This window comes from Chlamydomonas reinhardtii, chromosome 17, assembly GCF_000002595.2.
Source record: "Chlamydomonas reinhardtii strain CC-503 cw92 mt+ chromosome 17, whole genome shotgun sequence".
Lineage (NCBI taxonomy): Eukaryota > Viridiplantae > Chlorophyta > Chlorophyceae > Chlamydomonadales > Chlamydomonadaceae > Chlamydomonas > Chlamydomonas reinhardtii.
The window spans coordinates 4,429,071-4,447,882 of NC_057020.1; the positions used below are offsets into that span (position 1 = coordinate 4,429,071).

The following is an 18,812-nucleotide window of genomic DNA, read 5'->3' on the forward strand; positions in this document are numbered from 1 at the left end:
CTGTGCCAAGGTCAAGCACTGCAAAAGGGAACTGGGGCACAAGGGAACACGGGACCGTCAAAAGCACTGCACGCGCCGGCGGGAGCCGTGGCGTGCCGTGGCAGGAGCTCAGCGCAACTCTCCGGGCTGCTTTCGCAGCGCTTGCATCAAGGCCGTCCGATAAAGGACTTTGAGCATTTGGACAAGTCGCAACTGCAAGTTGGGCACGGATCTACGTGAGAAGTAAAATGCGCGGCTTGCGACAATGTCCACTCCATTTACGTCCGTGTCCACGCTCTTCAACAGAACGCGGGCCGCAAGTAATCAAATGCAAAGAAGTTTTCGTCCACACGAAATATGCCTTGCAATCTGGAGCCCAAGTGTCGAACACCGGAGGGCGTTCCACCCTTGCCTTCCAGCAAACTACCCACGCCCCTTCCTTCGCTTGCGCTCTCATGGCGTCGACCAATTGATCCTACGAGCGCGCTATGCCCCGCGTCACAGTTGCCTCACGCAGTTGCCTACACACACGCCAATCCTTACCATGCCATTCTAGCCAACTTGCTCATTATAACTTGCTGCGCGGCTTGGCCGCTGGCGCCGCCTGGCCCGCCGCCGTGCCAACCGCCCGGCTCTTGCCCTCCACGTTGCGTGACGCCCGACTGACCTGCAGCCCGAGCAAGCACAGCGAGGAGCTCGTTGAACAAACAGGATGGGCCCTCCTCTTGCACCTGGGCCTGATGTTCCCCTCCCCTGTTCTCAAAGCCAGCTCCCCTCTCTTCCCCCTCCCTCCCTCTTTTCCATTGGGTTGGGTTTAGTTCGAGCTGGTATCTACAACCCCACCCACACGAACCTCCCAACATCCCTACGCTCTCCCTGCTGGGCATGGCAAGAGAACCCGCTCCCCTTCCCCAGTCAGGTCTGGAACTCCCCTCCCTGGCGCCGCACCTGCCCGCGCTCCACCAGCCGCGGCTTCCACATCCAGTTGGCCCCATCCACCACAAGTGTGTCGCCTGCGTGCGGGCGTGCGCGTGTAGATGCATGCGTGACAAGGGCTGAAAGGGTGTGCGCATGTGTGTTGCATGCGTGTATTCGTTGTGAGCCACATCAAAATACGACACCACCACCCGATTGGGAGTCAGCCCAATGAGCCCATGTCGTTTCGCGGAACACTGCAGCTGCTGGGGGCATGGCCCGACCTCCAGCGTGCATGCCGACGGTGAGCGCACCCACGCCTGCGCCCCTTCAAAGCCCACAGCCCCAGCCCGGTACGTCAGCCCCAGGCCATGCGCCCCAAGCCACGACCCCCGAGCCCCGCGTCGCCCAAATCCCTCGGTCCCTCACCCGACACGAATGCCGCTGCGGGCGAGGCCAGGAACAGGCACATCATGGCGATGTCCCACTTGCGCCCCATCTCGCCCCGCAGCGGGATGGTGGACTGGACCAGCTCCTTCGCGCCCGGGGCCAGCTTGGTCATGCCTACACGCAGGCGCCATGCGAGAGCAGTCTGTGGAGGTCCGCATGCTTACGCGCTTGGCAACAGGTGCAGCAGCTTATATCTTCACCTCCGTCCCGGCCCCAGCTCCGCAGCCGCAGCCCCGCAGGCCCCCCCGGCCCCGCCCCCGCCCCCGCCCCCGCCCCCGCCCCCGCCCCCGCCCCCGCCCCCGCCCTGCAGCCCCAGCCCCCACACAGCTGCCCTCCTGCCGCTGCCGCTCGCCGCAGCCAGCTGCCGCGCCCTCCCTTCCTCCCAGCCGCCCCCACCCACCTGCGGTGCCATCAATGGGCCCGGGTGCCACGCCGTTGACTCGCACGTTGAACTCGCCCCATTCCAGAGCCAGGCTGCGAGTTAGACTGTCCACGGCCGACTTGGCGGCGGAGGCGTGCGCCTGCGCGTGTGTGTTACAATGTTTGTGTGTTTGTCAACGAGCATAGAACCAGGGTTCGACACTGCAAATGCTAAGCACGGTGTGTGTGTGTGTGTGTGTGTGTGTGTGTGTGTGTGTGTGTGTGTGTGTGTGTGTGTGTGTGTGTTAAAGAGCACAAGGAGTGTGTGTGTGTGTGTCTACTGAGTACAAGGGCACGGAAACATGAGGACCGTGCAGCTCCGGCAGCTGGGTTATGCTTTTCGGACCCCCGCCCCCCATGCAACCCACCTGCCACCACGTGGCGCCGTACTGCAGTGTGGCCGAGATGTTTGTAATGCAGGCGCCGTGGCGGCAGGTCGACTGCTTTAGCGCTGGGAAGGCGGCGCGGCTCATGGTGAACGTGCCCACCGCGTCGATCTCCATCACTGCGTATGCGTGTGTCGGAAACGCAGGAGGGGAAAGGGTAATGTACTTGCGTATTGGGTAGCACAGGGGAAATGAACACACGGGACGTGTGCTATGTTTGTTTACATAGTTGGACAGCGAGACAGCCTACTCAACTAGCCCGCAAGCCTTGCGTGCGTGGCCCTCCCGCGCATGGGCCGTCGGTCAGGACGGACAACCGGTAGCTGGACTCTATCAGAAGTTCGTGCACATTTGAAAAACAAATCCCTGGGCGGCGTGTTGTTTACGCACCCGTCTTGAATCCGTTGACTGACAGCTCCTCGCTGGTGGCCAGGAAGTTGCCGGCCGCGCAGTTGACCAGCACGTCCAGGGCCGGGCCCCACGCCGCGCCCAGGGCCGCCACCCAGCCCTCGCAGGCGTCCGAGCTGCGCACGTCACCCTGTTGAGGGAGGGCACCGGTGGAAGGGGAAGCGGGTTTGGGTATGTTGGGTGGGAGCAAGCGCGAGTACACGTGGCTGACACAGAAACGAGCGACGTACTGGCGTATCCGCCGCTCCGCGCCCTCCTCTTGGCATTGAACCTGTGTGCGCGCCTCCACGCACAACCGCTCACCCCGGTCCGCCAGCCCAGCCTCACACACCTGCAGCCCCATGGCTGTGACGCCCTCCGCCTTCAGCGCAGCCACCGCTGCATCCAGTACATCCTGACGCCGGCCCGAGATGCCCAAACGCGCGCCATGCAGGCCTGCGATATATGTGTTTGAAATATGTGGGTGACAGCGCGGCAGTTGCGGACACATGCACTTGTGTTGGCGCTCGCATATTACGGTGTGTGGGCGGGTGTGCCAGGGAGGTGCAAATCACATAGGCTTGGGGCCCGCGATGGCAGCTCGACCACACCATTGCGCTGGCACTTCAATCACATAGCCACTGGACTAGTAGCATACGCGGGAAGGATCAAGGCTGCGTGCGTGCGAGCACTGGTGTAAGCCCCCTCCTGCTTAGTGCCCTTCATATTCACCACGCGGGCGTGCACGCAGAAAGCAAACCCCGCCGCACCTAGCTGTCGAGCAATCTCAAAACCAATGCCAGAGCTACCTCCTGTGACCAGAGCAACCTGTAGTACCAGGGGCAGGAGAGCAGGGGTGTCAGAGGGGGACGTCGCGGTGTGCGTGCTTGGGGCACGTGGCGAGCGCGATACTATCGGGACGCACCCGGCCCTTCAGGATATCGGATTTGAAGGGGGACTCCATCTGCATAGCAAGTTGGCCCTTTCACAGTAGCGCGTTTGCTGCTAGATTTCCCCTGTGCAAGCTGTGGCGGGGTGAATTGGAAGTTATGCGTGTCACTGCGCAGTCAGCGTCAAGTCGATTGTTAGCCGTGCAAGTCAGCTATTATGTGTCTTGGTATTTGTCTGCAACAATGCACATCAGGGCCCTAAACGCAACGGTGGGTTCTGGGGAAGGCCGGGAAATGGAGTCCCATCCCCCTTGGCAAAAATTGCCAGACGCCGCAGAGTTTCAAGTGCTAGTAGCACTATCAACTACTTTTCTTTCGTGTTACCTTTCAAATAAGGCTTGAGGCTGTCTGTGTCCTACCCCCCGGGTTGAAGCAGAAGCAAACGGCCACAAAACATGTCCGTCAGATGCGGCAAGAAGCGCAAACTAGTTGTAGACCACGAGGCTGAAAAAAGCCTTTATGGAAGCTTTGTATCCGCTGCGAACGCCGTCAGCACGCTCTATTCTCAAGCGGTGCAGCAGCAGCGGCGAGCTTCGGCACAAGCCTCGCGTCAAGCGCTGGTGAGAACTCTTCTGGACACTCGCATCCGGCGCGGGACTGCAACCGGGGCCTGGGAGGGCGTCGCTGCATCTGCCCCTGCCCGGGGCTTGCCAGCCTTCATTAACGGCTGGCACGCTCAAATGATTTTGTTAGCTACAGAGAACGGGATAGGGCACCGCGTTGCGCTGGCGCGCTTGCAAACCGACTTCAAGTTTGGAAACTTGGCATGGCCCTTGCAGGAGCGCGTTGTGACGTTCCTGCTGTCTCAGAACCCTGGCTCAGAAGTCGTATCCAAAGCAGTTATGCTGCAGTTCCTGCAGTCGGAATACGAGGTAGGCCGGGACAAGGGTTTTGGGGGGCCCGTCACTGCGGCGTTGCACACGGCAGCACGCGGACGGATCGTGTCGCGTGGCTGCATTCCGGCCACCGTGCCCTGCTTTGAACATTTAATGACTGACACGTCCCGAGCTTGTCTCCCGCAGAGCATCGAGGGCGGGGAGCACCTACCGCACGTGTTCCCGGCCCCGCAGATCTCCCTAGCAGGGACAGGTGCGCCCGGGCTTGGTGGGGCCAGTGCGATGATGGTTTCGTACTTGGGGTTGCCGGGGGTTGCTGGCCATGCAAATGCGCTCATTGAAGTGGACCTTCTGTACAGGTTGCCCTATGCATTGCCCTGCGTAAATGTCCAATATTACCTGCTTCCGATGTTTCGTTGAATAATTCCATTCGTTGTACTCGCAGGGCCAGGCGGCGCGGGAGGCGGCGAGCCGCAGCCCGAGCAGCCGGGTTTCAGCGGGGCAGGCGGCGGAGGCGGTGGCGGCAAGCAGGGGCAGCGGCAGGCGGGATATTTCGGCGCCAGCCCCGCGCGGCGGCAGCACAGCGGCGGCATGATGGACGGAATGGACGCGAGCTCAGACGGCTGTAGCCTGGGGGCGCACCATCACCACCAACCCGCCGCGCCCCAGGGGCAAGGGCTCCAGCCCGGGGGACTGCATTCATTCGGGTTAGGCGGCTTCCATAGCGCGCCGGGAGGTGGCGGTGGCGGCGGCTTTGGTCCCACGGCGCAGCAATGAGCGTTCTAGGCGTCCAGGCGGCAGGTGCGCGTACGTCTGTTCTGTGCCGCAGTGTACACGTCTGCGTGTGTGTCTCGTGCGGTATTGTTTGGTTGCAGGATATAAAGATACGCGTCCCAATTTTGGTCACGTAGGCAGATGAGGGGTATTTGGGAGGGTACACGTGAGTGCGTGGGCGCGCACACGGAGGGACGTATCGTGACGTCCCCGGTCGCCGCAGCGCACGTCGCCCAGTGTTCGATAGGATAGGGGTCCCGACTGAAACTGTTGTGAGGGTTGCGGCTTGAACTGGTGGCGACACCCGGTAACATTATCTCGACACAACATGGAATGGGTGCGTGCTGGTGCTTCGCGGGCATGCAAGTGTGGTATTACGTGAGTACGGAAGCTTCACAGTGTGCCATCCAGAAGTAAGGAGTACACGACGCCTTACAAGAGCGCGGCAGCATTTTGTGCCGACAGACTTGACGCTTGAGAGGAGGGGATAGTCACTCAGGCCTACTCGCCGGTTGCTTAGGTCTTAGTGTGATAGCTGCGTAGCTAAGAAGAGCTGTTGATGAGCGATTGGTAGGTAGGCACGAAGGCAGGAACTTCAGGGCGATGAATAAGAGGTTGCCCGCTACAGACAGTTTCATTTGCGTGTGAGAGACGTTGGCTGGCGTTTCATGCGTGGCCCATTGAGCGGCGAAATCGTACTGCCGTATCAACCGCCGTCTGCACACATGTCCGTGCAAATGAGTCTAGAAGCAGCACGCTTCTGCTTGTAGGCGGAAAGCTTGGGAAGACGGCGAAGAGGACAAGCCCGTAAAATTTTACAGACCATCCACGAAATCCCTCCAAGTGGAGGGCTCTGTAATTTCTGCCAACACCAACCACATGACGTAACGCGACCTAGTAACTAAATCTATCCTCGGCACCCGCACCAGGCTAAGCATCTGCTACACTTGAGTCATGTTGATAAGCAGCGTCCGCCTGGCGGCGCGCAGGAGCGCACCCAGCGCGCTGTGCATGCGCTGCAGCGCCGGAGGCCCTTCCTACCGGGTGCTGCAGCCCTTCCTACCGGATGGCGCCTCCCTACACCTGGAAGTCACTTACTCCGCTCGCCCAGAGACACAGTCCCGTCGCGAACAGGCACCGCCAGTTCCCGGCATACAGTCATCGCGCCGCCAGTATCCAGCAAACAGAGTTATCAAAGTTACTCGACAGGCGTCTAAGCGAACAGAATCAGGAACACCACCAGCAGCGAGAACAGCGCAATGGACTCGGTCAGGGCGAAGCCCAGCAGAGCGTAGCCGACCAGCTGCTTGGCAATGTTGGGGTTGCGGGCAGCGCCGTTGATGAGCGAGCCGAACATCACGCCCAGACCTGCGTGCGTGCATGCGACACACAGTAGTGAGCGTACACGTGATACCGGTCCAGCTACAGGTAGCCCGAGCCACTCCGTGCGTCGCGGTGTGGGAATGGCGTGCCGGTTGGGACAGGAGCCCACGCAGCGTGAACAGGCTATCTGTGGCTGTGAACCCTAAACCGAAGCTGCGGTAGCTGCATTTGTGTGGCGAACCCCGACATCCTGTGTCTAACCCCAACCTACCGGCGCCGACACCCGCCAGGGCGATGGTAGCGCAGCCAGCGCCCACCATCTTGGAGGCAGCCAGCACGCTCATGGAGCGCTGGGGGGCCAGCGACATGGGGGAGGCCTTCGCGGAGGCGCGGATGCCGCTAGCGATGGAGCTGGGGGTGGCCAGGGAGATGGAGGCGGACGCCTGGGGAGCGGAGCATCGGAGCAGGACAGGGTGAGAGAGTGCGTTAGGACAGGGGTGCATGCTATCGTGTCATGGCCCTATGCAGAGGCCTTCTATCCCAAACTTGGCAGCCGCAAGGCTCGGGTGCATGTGCGCAAGTCCGCATACAGGGGTAGGCACCGCGCGGGAAAGTCCGGGACCGGGACTCCCGCTCCCGCAACCCCGCGACTTTGATCCACCTCGTTGCTCACCTGCATCACGGGCTTGGACTGGCACACCACCTGCATGCAAGAAATATCACGATACACGATTAGCGTTGCGGGCGTTCCGGGCTTTCGGTGTCGCACGTGTGAATCCTTTGTGCCTGGGCGGCTTTGATGGTGCGGTCGCATGCAGTACGCCCATTCACCTGCTCAGTGGGCACCGAGCTGGCACCTGCAGAGGAAATGGAGGGGCAAGCCGTGAACACGTCGCATCGGCTTGATTGATGGTTTCGGTGGCGCTAATTTCCATCGCGAGCACCTACCCATGCCGGCCATGCCTTGCGTAGCCAGGCCACGGGCCAGGCCGTTCACATTGCGGAGAACCAGGCGCACGGACTGCTGCTGGAGGGCCATCTTAATTGTTTCTGTGCGAGCACTGGAAATCCGAGAAAGTTATTCGGCCGCCGGGGACAAGCTCTAAACACTACAAAGCAGTGTTGGCAATAGGAACCTTGCTAAGGGGCGCGAGCATAAAGGGGGGCTTTCGGTCGGTGCATGGGCGTCGCATGGGCTTCGTGCACCAAGCTAGTTCCTTTGCGCCCTTGCAAAGTCCTGTATTACACACCCGGTGCCCACAGTTGTAGACTCCGCCCCTCACAGCCTCCATCGTGAGTTCCTCTAGGCGCGCAAACAAGCTTGTGATGGTGTCGGAAGAGCGAGCCATTCACGTTTTCAATACGCCCGCAGGAGAGAAATGGCGTCCTCCCAGAAGGCTGTGCAGATGTCGCTGGGCGCTGTGCGCTCTCTGAGCACCGGCATGACCCGCCTGCAGGCGGCCTCGGCCCAGGGTGCGTCGATGCGGGGCTCTTCCGGCGCTGGGGTGACTCTTTCGTCTCAGCTGATCTGTGTTACTTAATCATGAATGCCATACTCCGGTTTGCTCCGCAGGCATGCTGGCGTCCAGCCAGGGTGCGGCGGGCCAGGTGCGCATGGTCGGAACCTCTGCGTATGCCTTAGCTGTGCTTGTTCATTTGTCGTCAGTTTCGACACCGATCTAAGCATTGTTGCAAGGCTGACATGCACCGCCTTTTCTCTCCTCTGTCCTCTCGTGTCGCAGATGGAGAAGCCTGTGATGGTGGCCACCCAGGTGCGCGATTGCCTGGTCGCTTGGGCATGAATGTGTCGGAAATAGAGACAAGACTCATGATGCATCTTTGATTCGCAGGTCCCCATTCTGGGCGCCTCTCCCTCGGCGATCGCTAGCGGCATCCGCGCTTCCGCGAAGGCCTCTCCCATGTCGCTGGCCCCTCAGCGCTCCATGAGCGTGCTGGCTGCCTCCAAGATGGTGGGCGCTGGCTGCGCTACCATCGCCCTGGCGGGTGTCGGTGCCGGTCTGGGCGTGATGTTCGGCTCGCTCATCAACGGCGCTGCCCGCAACCCCAACATTGCTAAGCAGCTGGTCGGCTACGCTCTGCTGGGCTTCGCCCTGACGGAGTCTATTGCGCTGTTCTCGCTGCTGGTGGTGTTCCTGATTCTGTTCGCTTAGATGGTATCACTTCTCGGCGGCTGGAGCGGCGAGCTTTCGGACAGATTCGCGGAGCTCTCGGACTCGGGGGTGGCGCGGAGCTGGAGGAGCGGTCTCGGGTTGGGACCAGGGGCTTACGTGTGTATTAGGGCACCGTGTCGGGGTGGAAGCCCCACACGCGGTACAACCCGTGTGACACGGATTTAGAATAGATGTGCTTAACAACATGCGAATGTGTGAGTTGCTGAGCGTGCACTCGAGGAGGTTGCCATGTGGCGGGCATGGGACACAGGGCGTGTCGTGCGATGGCAGAATGGCGGTATCGCTGTCGTGCCAGGTGTGGGATCGAGGGCGGCATTCAGATATTAGTATAGGACAGAACATGTGGTGCGAGGTGGCGGTGTTTCCGCTGTGTTGCGCGCAGGCAATGCAATGATATGACGTAGGAGACGCAGAGTCTCAGTTTGTCAGGGCCGAGATGCTGTAGCAGCTTGAAGCTCGATTTGTGTCTTTTCCCCCAGCGCCCGGGATCGTGCACGGTTAGCTACGATAGATTCTCACTCCGAATCGGGGCCTGACCGTAGAACTGCAGCGTGCGAAAGGTAGCACTGGAGAGCAGCGTGGCGGCACAGCGGGTACTGGTACCAGTATTAGACACATGGGGTGGGAGCCGATTGTGCGGATGCGTGCATACAGGCACACAGAAATCAGAGCATGAATGGACAGACCGGACCAGCACGGACCCACCACGTCCTTACGCCTGGTACCGTATGTACAGCCTCCTGCAGGTGCGCTGCGGCTCTGCATCGTGAGTGTGGCGATGGTGTGGTGCTATCGCCCTGGCCGGGCGCCCGGAGCGTGGGAAATGCGCGTCAGAAAACTTCCACTTTCCAGCCAGCCAGCAACTTGGGTACAGTAACTCCGGCGTTCGACCAGCCGAGGACTCCAGCCCTGCCGTTGCAAATTGTTTGCCATCTGCTGGGATCTGGGAATCAGCTGCACCCTATGGGACTTCACCAACCTGCCTTAACACTGTCCCATCGCACACCGCATGTACAGCCTCGTACGTGATGCAGTTGCCTTGCCTACTGTAAGGTACGCACCGCCTGACGGCCTGAGCAGGCACACTCCCCAAACCTACGGCCTGTGACCCGCCCACCACACTAAGCACTCTCGGTCCACGACATCCGTCGCACGCTGTGCCACTCCTGATCGCTTGATGCAGCCGCGCCGTGCCGCCGGCACCCCAGCCGCAGTCCTCACTTCACCTGTCCACCGCGCCTTGCACCCTGCCTGCCACTGCGCCGCACCCCGCCCGCCGCCCCCATCGCGGCCGGGTGTTCGTCACCATCCTGGCAACCCTGGTCACCGCCCTGCTCCAACGCCGCCCCGGACCCCGCCTGTGCCTCGGGCGCCACCCCCTGTGCTGCTGCCATAGCTCCTGCAGCTGACCCGCCGGCGGCAGCCGATCGCCGGCCGTTCGATGCCGTGCCCCGTGTCATTGGCCCTCCCGCACGGAACGCATCGAAAGCACCCGCTACCGCCACACCCGCCACCGCCGCATCCGCCGCCGCCGTGCCCGCTGCCGCGCCGCCCGCTGTTGGCGCAGCTACTGCAGTTGCGGGATAGGTGCTTCCGTTCCTATCGTCAGCTGCCTCCACCACCACCACCGCTGATGTGGCCAGCGCCACAGCCACTGCCGACTTGGTACGCGCCGTGCGCGGCCCTCCACCCCTAGCCCGACCCTTGGCAGCGCCATTGCCGCGGCCGCCTGGCCCCGCCGTCGCCTCCGCCACCTCTCCTGCATCGCCCCCCGCGCCCTGCCTCTCCCCGTCGTCCTCGCTCGCCTCCTCCTCAGAAACGGCCTTGAGCTTTCGCCGCTTGGTGGCGGCAGCGGTGGCGGTAGCAGCGGCACCTTTCCGGGAAGAAGGGGTGGCGGCACCTGAGCCGTTTGCCGTACTGCCGTCGATGTCAGCTGGACCGGACGTGCCGGCCCCGCCCCCGGCCCTGGAACCGTTGTGTCCAGAGGGGCGGCAAACAGGAGGATGTTGGTTCTTGACGCAAAGGTGCGGCTGCCTGACAGACACATCAGGGGTGAACGGACGCCTGTCCTTGCTGCCTGTACGGTATCGGCATCCCATTTGACGTTGCCGCTCACCCGTAATGACGCACCTGGTCAGCCGCGCCCCGCAGCCCCGCAACTTCCAAAAACCCCGGCCTTGTACGCCGCCCGGCCCGCCCCCCTGCCGCCTGGGATCGGAGTAGACTGGCCCCTGGCACCCATCCCTAGCTGCACCTTTGCCCTGCCCCCGCCACGCCACTCCGGTGCGCACCTGGCGGCCGCCGGCGCCGCCCAGCTACAGATGGGGCAGGCGGTGGCGTCGTGGCGCTGCGCGGGGCAGTGCTCCCGCCCAAAGTAGATGATTTGCAGGTGCGCGTCACGCCTGCGTGCGTGTGCAGGGGGCGGGGCGGCGGGAAGCATGGGAGCGGCAGCATGTGGCAACCTGGGTTTGTGGAGGTGGCGATGGTGGGTTTGTCCGTACGCGACGCTTCTCAGCCGACACCGGTAGTGCCGCTGCCGCAGGCCACCCCTGGCACTGCCTCCCCTACAGACCACACCCGACAGGTGCGACCCCCGGGACCCACCAAGTGCACTCGGGCAGCAGCGTCTTGAGGTCCTGCTCCTGCGGGGCCACACGTCCCGACACGACAGCATCGAACAGTGGGGCCGTTAGCACCAAATTCATGAATAGAAGAATAAGATTGGAATGCGAGATGCAGATGTGGGTACACCATGGTGGGTTATAAGGTGCCTCGCCTCCTGCACCCATAACCACAGGCTGCCAGCGGCGGTGTACTTTTACGGCATGTCTGACGGCACTCATCCGTGGCCACCACAGCCACTACGCTTCCCACGGCCCCCACAGCTGTCACAGCCGCCCGGGCCGCCCGCTTCTCTCACCGTCTGTTCCACGCTCTTGCCGTTGGACAGCCCCCAGCGCTGCGCCAGGCGGTGTATGTGTGTGTCGACTGGGAAGGCCGCGTGTCTGACAGACAGCCGACAGACAGACACACCGTGGGGTGGGCAGGAGGGCAGGGGGCCAGAGGTGGAGTGCGCATTGGTGTTTGTGCGTGTGAATGAGGGCGTAGGGTTGGCCGGGGAGGGGCAGTTGGGTGGGTAGATGGGTGGGTGGGTGGTGCCAGGATGGTGTGAGTGGTTCAAATGTGCGCTTTCACGCCCCCCCCCCCCGGGGGCCAACGTATGTTCCTGCTGTTCCCACTGGATGTATTCTTGTGATACAATCACTCCACTCTCCATGAACGGCTACCCCCGCCCCCCTGCCAAACCACCACAACCCCCACCATGGCCCCCCCAGGCCAGGCTCCTCCACGCTCTTTTACATTGGGTTCGGTTTAGTTTGGGCTGGTATTTACACACACTACCACACCCCCACGCCACACCCCCACGCCACACCCCTTACGCGCCCCCTCACCCGAAGGCCTGACTCATGACCACACTGGCTGTCTTGTGGCCCACACCCGGCAGCGCCTCCAGCCCCTCCCAGCTGCCCGGCACCTGGCCGTCGTACTGCTCCACCAGGATCTGTACGGCAGCGGTTGGGTGCACATGCGCCACATGCGTCGGTGCACGGGATGCAACATGTACAGCATGTGCGCGTGTTACCAGTTCCACGTCAGTCTGCAGCGAACCAGCCACACAAGCTTGTCAGCTGACCCATCCCACCACTACAACCATCACAACCACCACCGCTACCGCCACCGCCATCACGCCCCACCGCACCTGGCTCATGGCGCGCACGTTCTTGGCCTTGGTGGGCGCCAGGCCCAAAACCCGGATGATGCCCTCAATCTCCGACGCCTGCAGCCACAGTGTGATACGGCCGGAGTGACACACACACACACGCACACGGACGGTGATTGTCGGTGCAGGGCGCATTGGCAGACTTCCAGTGAGGCGCCTTGCAGGAGGGAGTGCAGTCTGTGCCAGCAGCCCCGTGTGCGCTCGACCTTCCTTGCGGGCGGTCTGGGTAACACTTATCCAGGCAGACTCCCTGCGGGTATTCAACTTGCCGAAACCACGACACGGCAACAGGCTTGCACAACACTGCCACACGCCAGACGTCTGAGTCGCGGCATCCGAGTGTCAGAGCCAGGGTAGATCAGAGGGGGTTAGGGCAGAGCAAAGGGAAAAGCCCAGGGCCAAGCCCAGGCAGAGCCCAGGCAAGCAGATCCCACGGCACACCCCAGGGCACAGCCCAGGCAAGCAGAGCCCAGGGCAGCAGAGCCCACGGCACAGCCCAGGGGGCGCCCCGCTCACCAGAGCTCAGCACCCCAGAGCCTTGGGGACCCCAGCACACAGCACCCCAGCGCCCTGCCTACCTCCAGCTTGGCCATGGCCTCCGCGTCCGGCCCCCGCCTGAACAGCTCGGGAGTGACGGTGTTGACCTTGACGTCTGTGCTCTGAGCCGACAGCATCACAGCCACCTGCGGCGGGTCCAGGAAGCAATCGGCCAATGGCGCACACATCCATGCAATACGGAAGCCATCGCGATTGATATCTCCTCTCCTTACAACACATGGTGGGGGCGCACATGCTTGCCATAACGCAAGCCCATGTTTGGTCCCATCCATCCATTGCTGAGACTCGGCTTGTGCCTCCCCCGCTCCAGTCCTACCAACAGCTGAAAGGAGGAGGCGTGCGTGAGCGGGATGGGCGGGTTGGGGTACAGCTGCGCCAGCTGCGCCTGGATCCGGGCCGCCTTAGCACGCAGCGCGGTCAAACTCGCCGCCTGGAAGCTGGGCGTAGCTGGCAGCGGCTTTAGCTTCTTCTTAGAGGGTGTGGGCGTGGGCGCGAGGCTGGGCGTGGGGCCGGACGATCCGGCAGCGCCAGGAGGAGGGGGCGAAGGGAGGCCGGGGCCAGACTCCACTCCAGCGACCGAGGGGCTGGGACGCTCCTCGGTGTCCGACAATGGCCTCTTAGTGCCTCTTGGAGCCATGGCCGAATTCTTATGCGGGCGACCGGTAGAGAAGAGCGAGCAACTGGACAAGATACGCGAAAGTGATGATTGTGGTTGGCTTGCTCCGTGGCACCGATGCTGGTATAGGGCGCTTGTGACCGCTCGTAACATGTATGCAACTCACTTGTATGCAATATAGCTCAATGGCTGCGGTCCGCCGTGAATGACCCTGGCCATGACCTGGACCCTGATGCACGGGCCACCCTGACCCTGACGGCCTGACCCTGACTCGCCCACCGCTGCCGTACACGATGCCTCCGTAGGCTATTCTAATGACAGCGATGACATTTACTAAGACCCCGAATGTGAGAAACCGCACAGCAGCGGGCGCCACTGAGGACTAAGGCCTTGACCAAGGCCCCCCCCCCTATCCGGGCATGCGCTAGTGCGCTACTGTAGCGGACTAGCGCGTGTAAAACAACAAAGCTCGAGGCGGACTTTGATGGCAAGAACAAGTAAGCAAGTGGGAGGGAGGGGCATGCATTGAAAAGCCCGGTTCTTGGCGCCATCCTGCGATTGCACCTATTACGCATCAAACCCGCGCTCAGAAACCCCGACGGGCGCTGCATTGGGATCGATAATTACTTCCTTCCTTACAGCATGCTCCATGACTACCCGGCTTGCGCTTGTTTCAGCACACAACCGCTAGTACAGTAGTCAGGTACACAACGCGCACGTTACGGCATACCCGAACCGCCCATGCACAGGCTTGCCCCTGCACATGCACATCTTCCTGCCAGCATACCGCAACCGTTCTCGCCTGCACGCCTTTACACCACGCCTACATACCTACACTTACCTACTGCCTACACGGGTCTAGCTTAAAATGAGCTCCTGGCACCGCCAGGGTCTTTTGCGTGTACCGTAACCTCACCGGGAGCGCACACCCACATTTCAGCTCCTTGGAGTTGACTGCCTACTACCTACCGCCACAATGCGTGCACGGATGCATCTGCTGCGCACAGCAGCACGCCCCGCCCCAGCCGGATCTCCTGAGTCCTGCCTTCCTAACACAGTGCTACACCCTGCCTGCTCATCGACTCGCTCGTCACTATCCTACAGCACTACCCACGCCGCCATTCTCCGACCTCCACGCCGCCACCCTCGCGCCACCCTCGCGCCGGGGTCGTGCTTCAAGCTTGCATAGGAGGCTTCCCTCTTACGCCGCCCTTCCACCCCGCCGCTCACGCTCACGCTCACGCGCCGTCCATGAGGTCCAGGAGGTCGTGTCCGTCTCCGCCCTTGCCCGCGGCCTTGTCGCCCAAGCTGAGGTCGCTCATGACTCCGGCCAAGTGCTTGTCGTTCTTTCCCGCGCCCACAAACGTCATGCTCGCCACCTTGCTGCTGGAGGCGGGGCCTAGGGGGAAGAGGAGTAGGTGGTGGACATAGGAGAAGTTTGGAGGGTTGATGGTTCATTCCAATCCCAAAGTCAACCAGTTTGGAGGGCTGGATACGTGGGGGCTCGACTGCGAGGATTGATGGGGTTGTGTGCGCTGGTGTCGGGGATAGGGTAAGGGTATGTGTGTGATGAGGTGCAGCGTAGGGAAGAACAGACAGCCAGGCACATCAGCGGCACAGGCTTGGTATGAGCCTATGGGCCTACGGGGCCTATGGAGGCCTAGTCACAGACCGGAGTAGATTGCGACCCCCTCGCACCGGAGAGTGAGTACCGTAGCTTCCCAGCCCCCGAAAGGCCTCAACTCCCTGCGCTCACCCATGCCCATGTCTTCCTCTCCGAACAGGTTGAGCTTGAAGTTGTCGGCCGGCGGCGGCTTCACGTTGAGCAGCGCCGACAGGTAGGCGAACTCGGTGCCGCCGCCGCCGCCGCGCCGGTCCGCGTACTCGTCGTTTGTCTGTGAGAGCGCAAGAGTGCGGGTGCGCGGGAGAGGGAGCGGGAGCGCGAAAGGGATGAAAGCGGGCAACGGGCACACCGGCCGGGAGGCAGGCGACCGACAGGGCAGCTGGCAGCTGGCGGTGAGCGCGCAGGCACACAAGGTACACATCATTGTGCAAGTTAACGCTGATTTGATAGCATCCATGACTATGAGGCCTTGCTGGACCGTTCCCCACCTCCCAATCCAGTGATGGTCCCTGCCATGTCCCTCCTGTGACCCTCCCTTGCCCGCCTCCCTTGCCCATCATCCTTTCACATCCTCATTCGCATCCCCATTCCCATTCCCATTCCCTTGCCCAACCGCATTCCCATTCCCAACCCCATTGCTGTTCTCAGTCCCGTTTTCCTTGTCCCCCTCACCGTCTTGTACTCCTCCTCGGGCTTGATGGGCCCCGTGATGGCGTCGCCCTTGCGCGGCGGCGGCGCCACCTGCAACCGCCAACACCCGTATGGTGTGATGTCACCACCACCGTCACCCTCACTGTCACCGCTTAAGCCCAAGTCATCACCACCATGTGTGAGTCACGGGCGGTTCGGATGGCAGGTACAAACACGGCAACGTGTGGAGTGGAGGGGCCGGGGTACGGCCGCCGGGAGGCACGCTTCGGCCCTCCCACCTGCCCTCTGCACCATTTGGAACAGCGTCTGTTCAACATCTCTGCCGCTGCCATGCCTGCAGATGCCATGCCTCCTGCCTCCCCACTTGTCCCGCCCAAGCCCCATCCGCCGCTCGCTGACCTTTGTCCGGTCCTTGTTGTACAGGTTGGTGCCCAGCGGCGCCGGGTGCACGAAGAACTCTTGCGCGTCAATCTGCGGCGTGTTAACAAAACAACAAAACAACAAAACGAAGCCCGCGTTGTGTTGTGGACGGTATTTTGTGAAGGGGGAAATGGGGGTCCCGGCATGGCAATGGCAGACAATAGCGATGACGCACCGCGGCGTGGGCGCGGCAATGCATAGGCACTACGCCAGTACAAAACACAGGCCCCGCACACCCAGCCGCCATCTGCGCAACAGCTCTCAAAGGTAGCAACGCGGCGGCGGCGGCGGCACCGCCCCCTGGCCTGCCTCCCCTCCGCCTCCTTCCTCGCCCCCACCTCTCCGCAACCCCCCGCCCCCCCGCTCCTCTCAGCCCCCTCCCCGCTCCTGTCACTCCCTTACCGAGCCACTCTTGACCTTGAGCTTGGTCTGGCCCTCCAGCCCGCCGCCCATGTCATAGGTGGTGGCGGTGCCCACGTAGGCATTGTGCGGGGTGGGCAGGATGATGCGACCCATGGAGGACTGGATGCCCTCCTGAGGGGGGCGAGGGGTAGGGGAAGGGATGGGGGGGGGTTGGGGGTCCATGTGTGTCCATGCGTATGCATGCGATGGTGACTGGGATTGGGAACGGGCTGGGTGACGCGGGGGGGGGGGGGTAGCTGTCCATGTGAAGAACGGAGTGATATTTCAATCCTAAAGCAACCAAGACCCGGGGGGTTGGCTGGGCGGCATGGACCACCCTTTGTGAGAACCGTCTAGACAACCTGGTGCCCTGATTTCGGATTCTGTGCCTCGGTTGATTTGGCTTTGGAGTCCTCTGGAATTCCAGGACTTCCCACCGAGTCCGGAATGACCAACTCCCCACCCCAAGTGAGTCCTCATCCACCCCTGTCGGAAGGCCCTCCCTTGGCCTCCCTTCGCCTGAAACCGGACAGGGTAAAGAAGTTGGCTCCAGTACCATAGACCACACCTGTCCTCCGACCTCCAACCCGCGCTCGCCACGCCTCCCGCCTCCCCCCTATCACCCCTTGCCTCCCTCCCACCCTCCCCAGCCTCCCCCCCAGCCTCCTCCCTCGCCCCGCCCGCCACCGCCTGCCGCGCACCTGCAGGAACAACGACACCTTGACCCGCTTGTCCTGGAAGAAGCGCAGCAGGCTCTGACGCAGCAGGTGCAGCTGCCCCATGGCCATACCGCTGTAGGTGCGCGCCACCAGAGCCTCCACGGCGCCCAGCAGCGGGGCAGAGGACCTGGGGAAGTGCGCAAGGGGCGAGGGGCGAGGCGGAGGAGAAAAGGAAGACAGAAGGCGGGGAAAGGGGTTATTTGTAGGCTAGAAGACGGGTGTATTGGAATGGCGCAGGAGCCAGTAATCTGTTTCCTGTCGCCGCATCCCAGCAGCTGTGATCCAGCTGGTGATGGCCTCTTGGCCTGGTCCCCTTGTGCTGCACTCCCCTTCCTCCTTTGCAACCAAGACAACAGGACACGTTTCATTGCTGTCCGCTGCTTTACTCTGCTTCAGTAGGACATAGAGCGCTGGCATCTAATAGTGCCCCCCATCGCTGCTAAACCCCCCACGCTTCATCCCTCAGACCCCGTCTCCGGCGCTCACTTGTCTGGCAGCGACTCCACAATGGAGCGCACCGTCGCGATGTGCAATAGCGTCACCTGCACACAAGAATAATCCTTACGAGTGAGATTTATAAACAACACACGTGTTGCCCGGTGTGCGCTGCAGCGCATAGACCTTCTGGAGCCGCCCTTCCCCTGGCTCGACGGGGGTGACACAGCCACCGGCACCCACCTCCATCATCTGCTCCAGCTTGGTGGAACACAGCAGCTGGTACTTGAACCCCATCATCATCAGGTCAAACAGCTTGTCCATGCTGTAGAGTGGCAGGGTGTAGCAGAATAGTCAGAACACGGTTGGCGCGGGAGCGGCGCGGACACGTGTGAACGAATGTGAGCGGCGCATGTCGGCAAGCGCGTGGCGTGGCCTGTGGGTGCGTGCCCTTTGGAGGCCGCTTTGGCACTTGTACAAAGCTACCTGCATATACTGGTTTTATGCAGTCAATTTGCGTGTTGCGCAATGTTGCGCACCTGGACTCGCTGAGGCGCATGATGGAGGAGTGCGCCAGGCGGTCGAATATCTTCCGCGTCTGAGAAACTGTGTACATGTCCTGGGGAGCGAATAGCTTATCCACATAGCCGGGGTCGAACATGGTCCTGATCACGTCGTTCAGGACTTTGCAAGCCTTGTCTGCCGGGATGTTCTGCGCCTTCAGTCGCTGTTCTAGGATGTAAGTCATCTCACACCCTAGGTTAACGACCAGAAGCGGCATCGCTAATTGCGACATTTGTCTAGGAGCCCTACGGGCGAGCAGCAACGACAATGTTTGTGACTCCTCCGGACACTTCTCCCGACCTTCTGCCCGTCACGTTGTATAAGCCAACCTAGCAGTTATGCTCGGAGTTGCCTGAAGCAGGCCCGGCAGAGTGAGTCGCGCCTTCCACATGGAAAGCCTCATCGCAGCGACTGAACTTCCTCCTCCAGC

At 61.9% G+C, this 18,812-nt stretch overlaps 6 protein-coding genes across 7 annotated transcripts; 2 read left to right on the forward strand and 4 right to left on the reverse strand.

Moving 5' to 3' along the window:
- Positions 1 to 45: 45 nt before the first annotated feature.
- Positions 46 to 3,654, reverse strand: CHLRE_17g731850v5 (uncharacterized protein). Its single transcript, XM_001701449.2, has 9 exons — positions 3,463 to 3,654; positions 3,308 to 3,365; positions 2,890 to 2,993; positions 2,541 to 2,688; positions 2,133 to 2,269; positions 1,745 to 1,865; positions 1,324 to 1,458; positions 928 to 992; positions 46 to 646 (listed from the first exon to the last, which is right to left on the reverse strand). Exons 1-9 carry the CDS (start codon positions 3,499 to 3,501, stop codon positions 548 to 550), a joined length of 906 nt encoding a protein of 301 aa, XP_001701501.2. The 5' UTR covers positions 3,502 to 3,654; the 3' UTR covers positions 46 to 547.
- Positions 3,655 to 3,784: 130 nt separating this feature from the next.
- Positions 3,785 to 4,751, forward strand: CHLRE_17g731900v5 (uncharacterized protein). The gene is made up of 4 exons (XM_043072442.1): positions 3,785 to 4,047; positions 4,267 to 4,359; positions 4,510 to 4,576; positions 4,683 to 4,751. Exons 1-4 carry the CDS (start codon positions 3,883 to 3,885, stop codon positions 4,706 to 4,708), a joined length of 351 nt encoding a protein of 116 aa, XP_042914901.1. The 5' UTR covers positions 3,785 to 3,882; the 3' UTR covers positions 4,709 to 4,751.
- Positions 4,752 to 4,753: 2 nt separating this feature from the next.
- CHLRE_17g731950v5 (uncharacterized protein) lies at positions 4,754 to 7,549 on the reverse strand. The gene is made up of 5 exons (XM_001701448.2): positions 7,369 to 7,549; positions 7,252 to 7,277; positions 7,094 to 7,123; positions 6,692 to 6,863; positions 4,754 to 6,465 (listed from the first exon to the last, which is right to left on the reverse strand). The coding sequence occupies exons 1-5, from the start codon at positions 7,457 to 7,459 to the stop codon at positions 6,311 to 6,313; spliced, it is 474 nt and encodes a 157-aa protein (XP_001701500.1). The 5' UTR covers positions 7,460 to 7,549; the 3' UTR covers positions 4,754 to 6,310.
- Positions 7,550 to 7,659: 110 nt separating this feature from the next.
- Positions 7,660 to 9,072, forward strand: CHLRE_17g732000v5 (uncharacterized protein). Its single transcript, XM_001701479.2, has 5 exons — positions 7,660 to 7,713; positions 7,793 to 7,893; positions 7,994 to 8,028; positions 8,163 to 8,192; positions 8,271 to 9,072. The coding sequence occupies exons 2-5, from the start codon at positions 7,800 to 7,802 to the stop codon at positions 8,589 to 8,591; spliced, it is 480 nt and encodes a 159-aa protein (XP_001701531.1). The 5' UTR covers positions 7,660 to 7,713; positions 7,793 to 7,799; the 3' UTR covers positions 8,592 to 9,072.
- Position 9,073: 1 nt separating this feature from the next.
- CHLRE_17g732050v5 (uncharacterized protein) lies at positions 9,074 to 13,709 on the reverse strand. 2 transcript variants are annotated; one of them, XM_043072444.1, is made up of 8 exons: positions 13,268 to 13,709; positions 12,972 to 13,076; positions 12,373 to 12,450; positions 12,065 to 12,174; positions 11,533 to 11,617; positions 11,217 to 11,254; positions 10,904 to 11,014; positions 9,074 to 10,577 (listed from the first exon to the last, which is right to left on the reverse strand). In XM_043072444.1, the coding sequence occupies exons 1-8, from the start codon at positions 13,586 to 13,588 to the stop codon at positions 9,830 to 9,832; spliced, it is 1,596 nt and encodes a 531-aa protein (XP_042914903.1). In that variant the 5' UTR covers positions 13,589 to 13,709; the 3' UTR covers positions 9,074 to 9,829. The 2 variants fall into 2 exon arrangements, with proteins under 2 accessions (XP_042914903.1, XP_042914902.1); XM_043072443.1 differs by having other exon boundaries at positions 9,074 to 10,646.
- Positions 13,710 to 14,190: 481 nt separating this feature from the next.
- Positions 14,191 to 18,718, reverse strand: CHLRE_17g732100v5 (uncharacterized protein). The gene is made up of 9 exons (XM_043072445.1): positions 18,358 to 18,718; positions 18,062 to 18,143; positions 17,870 to 17,925; positions 17,366 to 17,510; positions 16,665 to 16,796; positions 16,242 to 16,313; positions 15,864 to 15,932; positions 15,324 to 15,462; positions 14,191 to 14,966 (listed from the first exon to the last, which is right to left on the reverse strand). The coding sequence occupies exons 1-9, from the start codon at positions 18,597 to 18,599 to the stop codon at positions 14,806 to 14,808; spliced, it is 1,098 nt and encodes a 365-aa protein (XP_042914904.1). The 5' UTR covers positions 18,600 to 18,718; the 3' UTR covers positions 14,191 to 14,805.
- Positions 18,719 to 18,812: the final 94 nt, after the last annotated feature.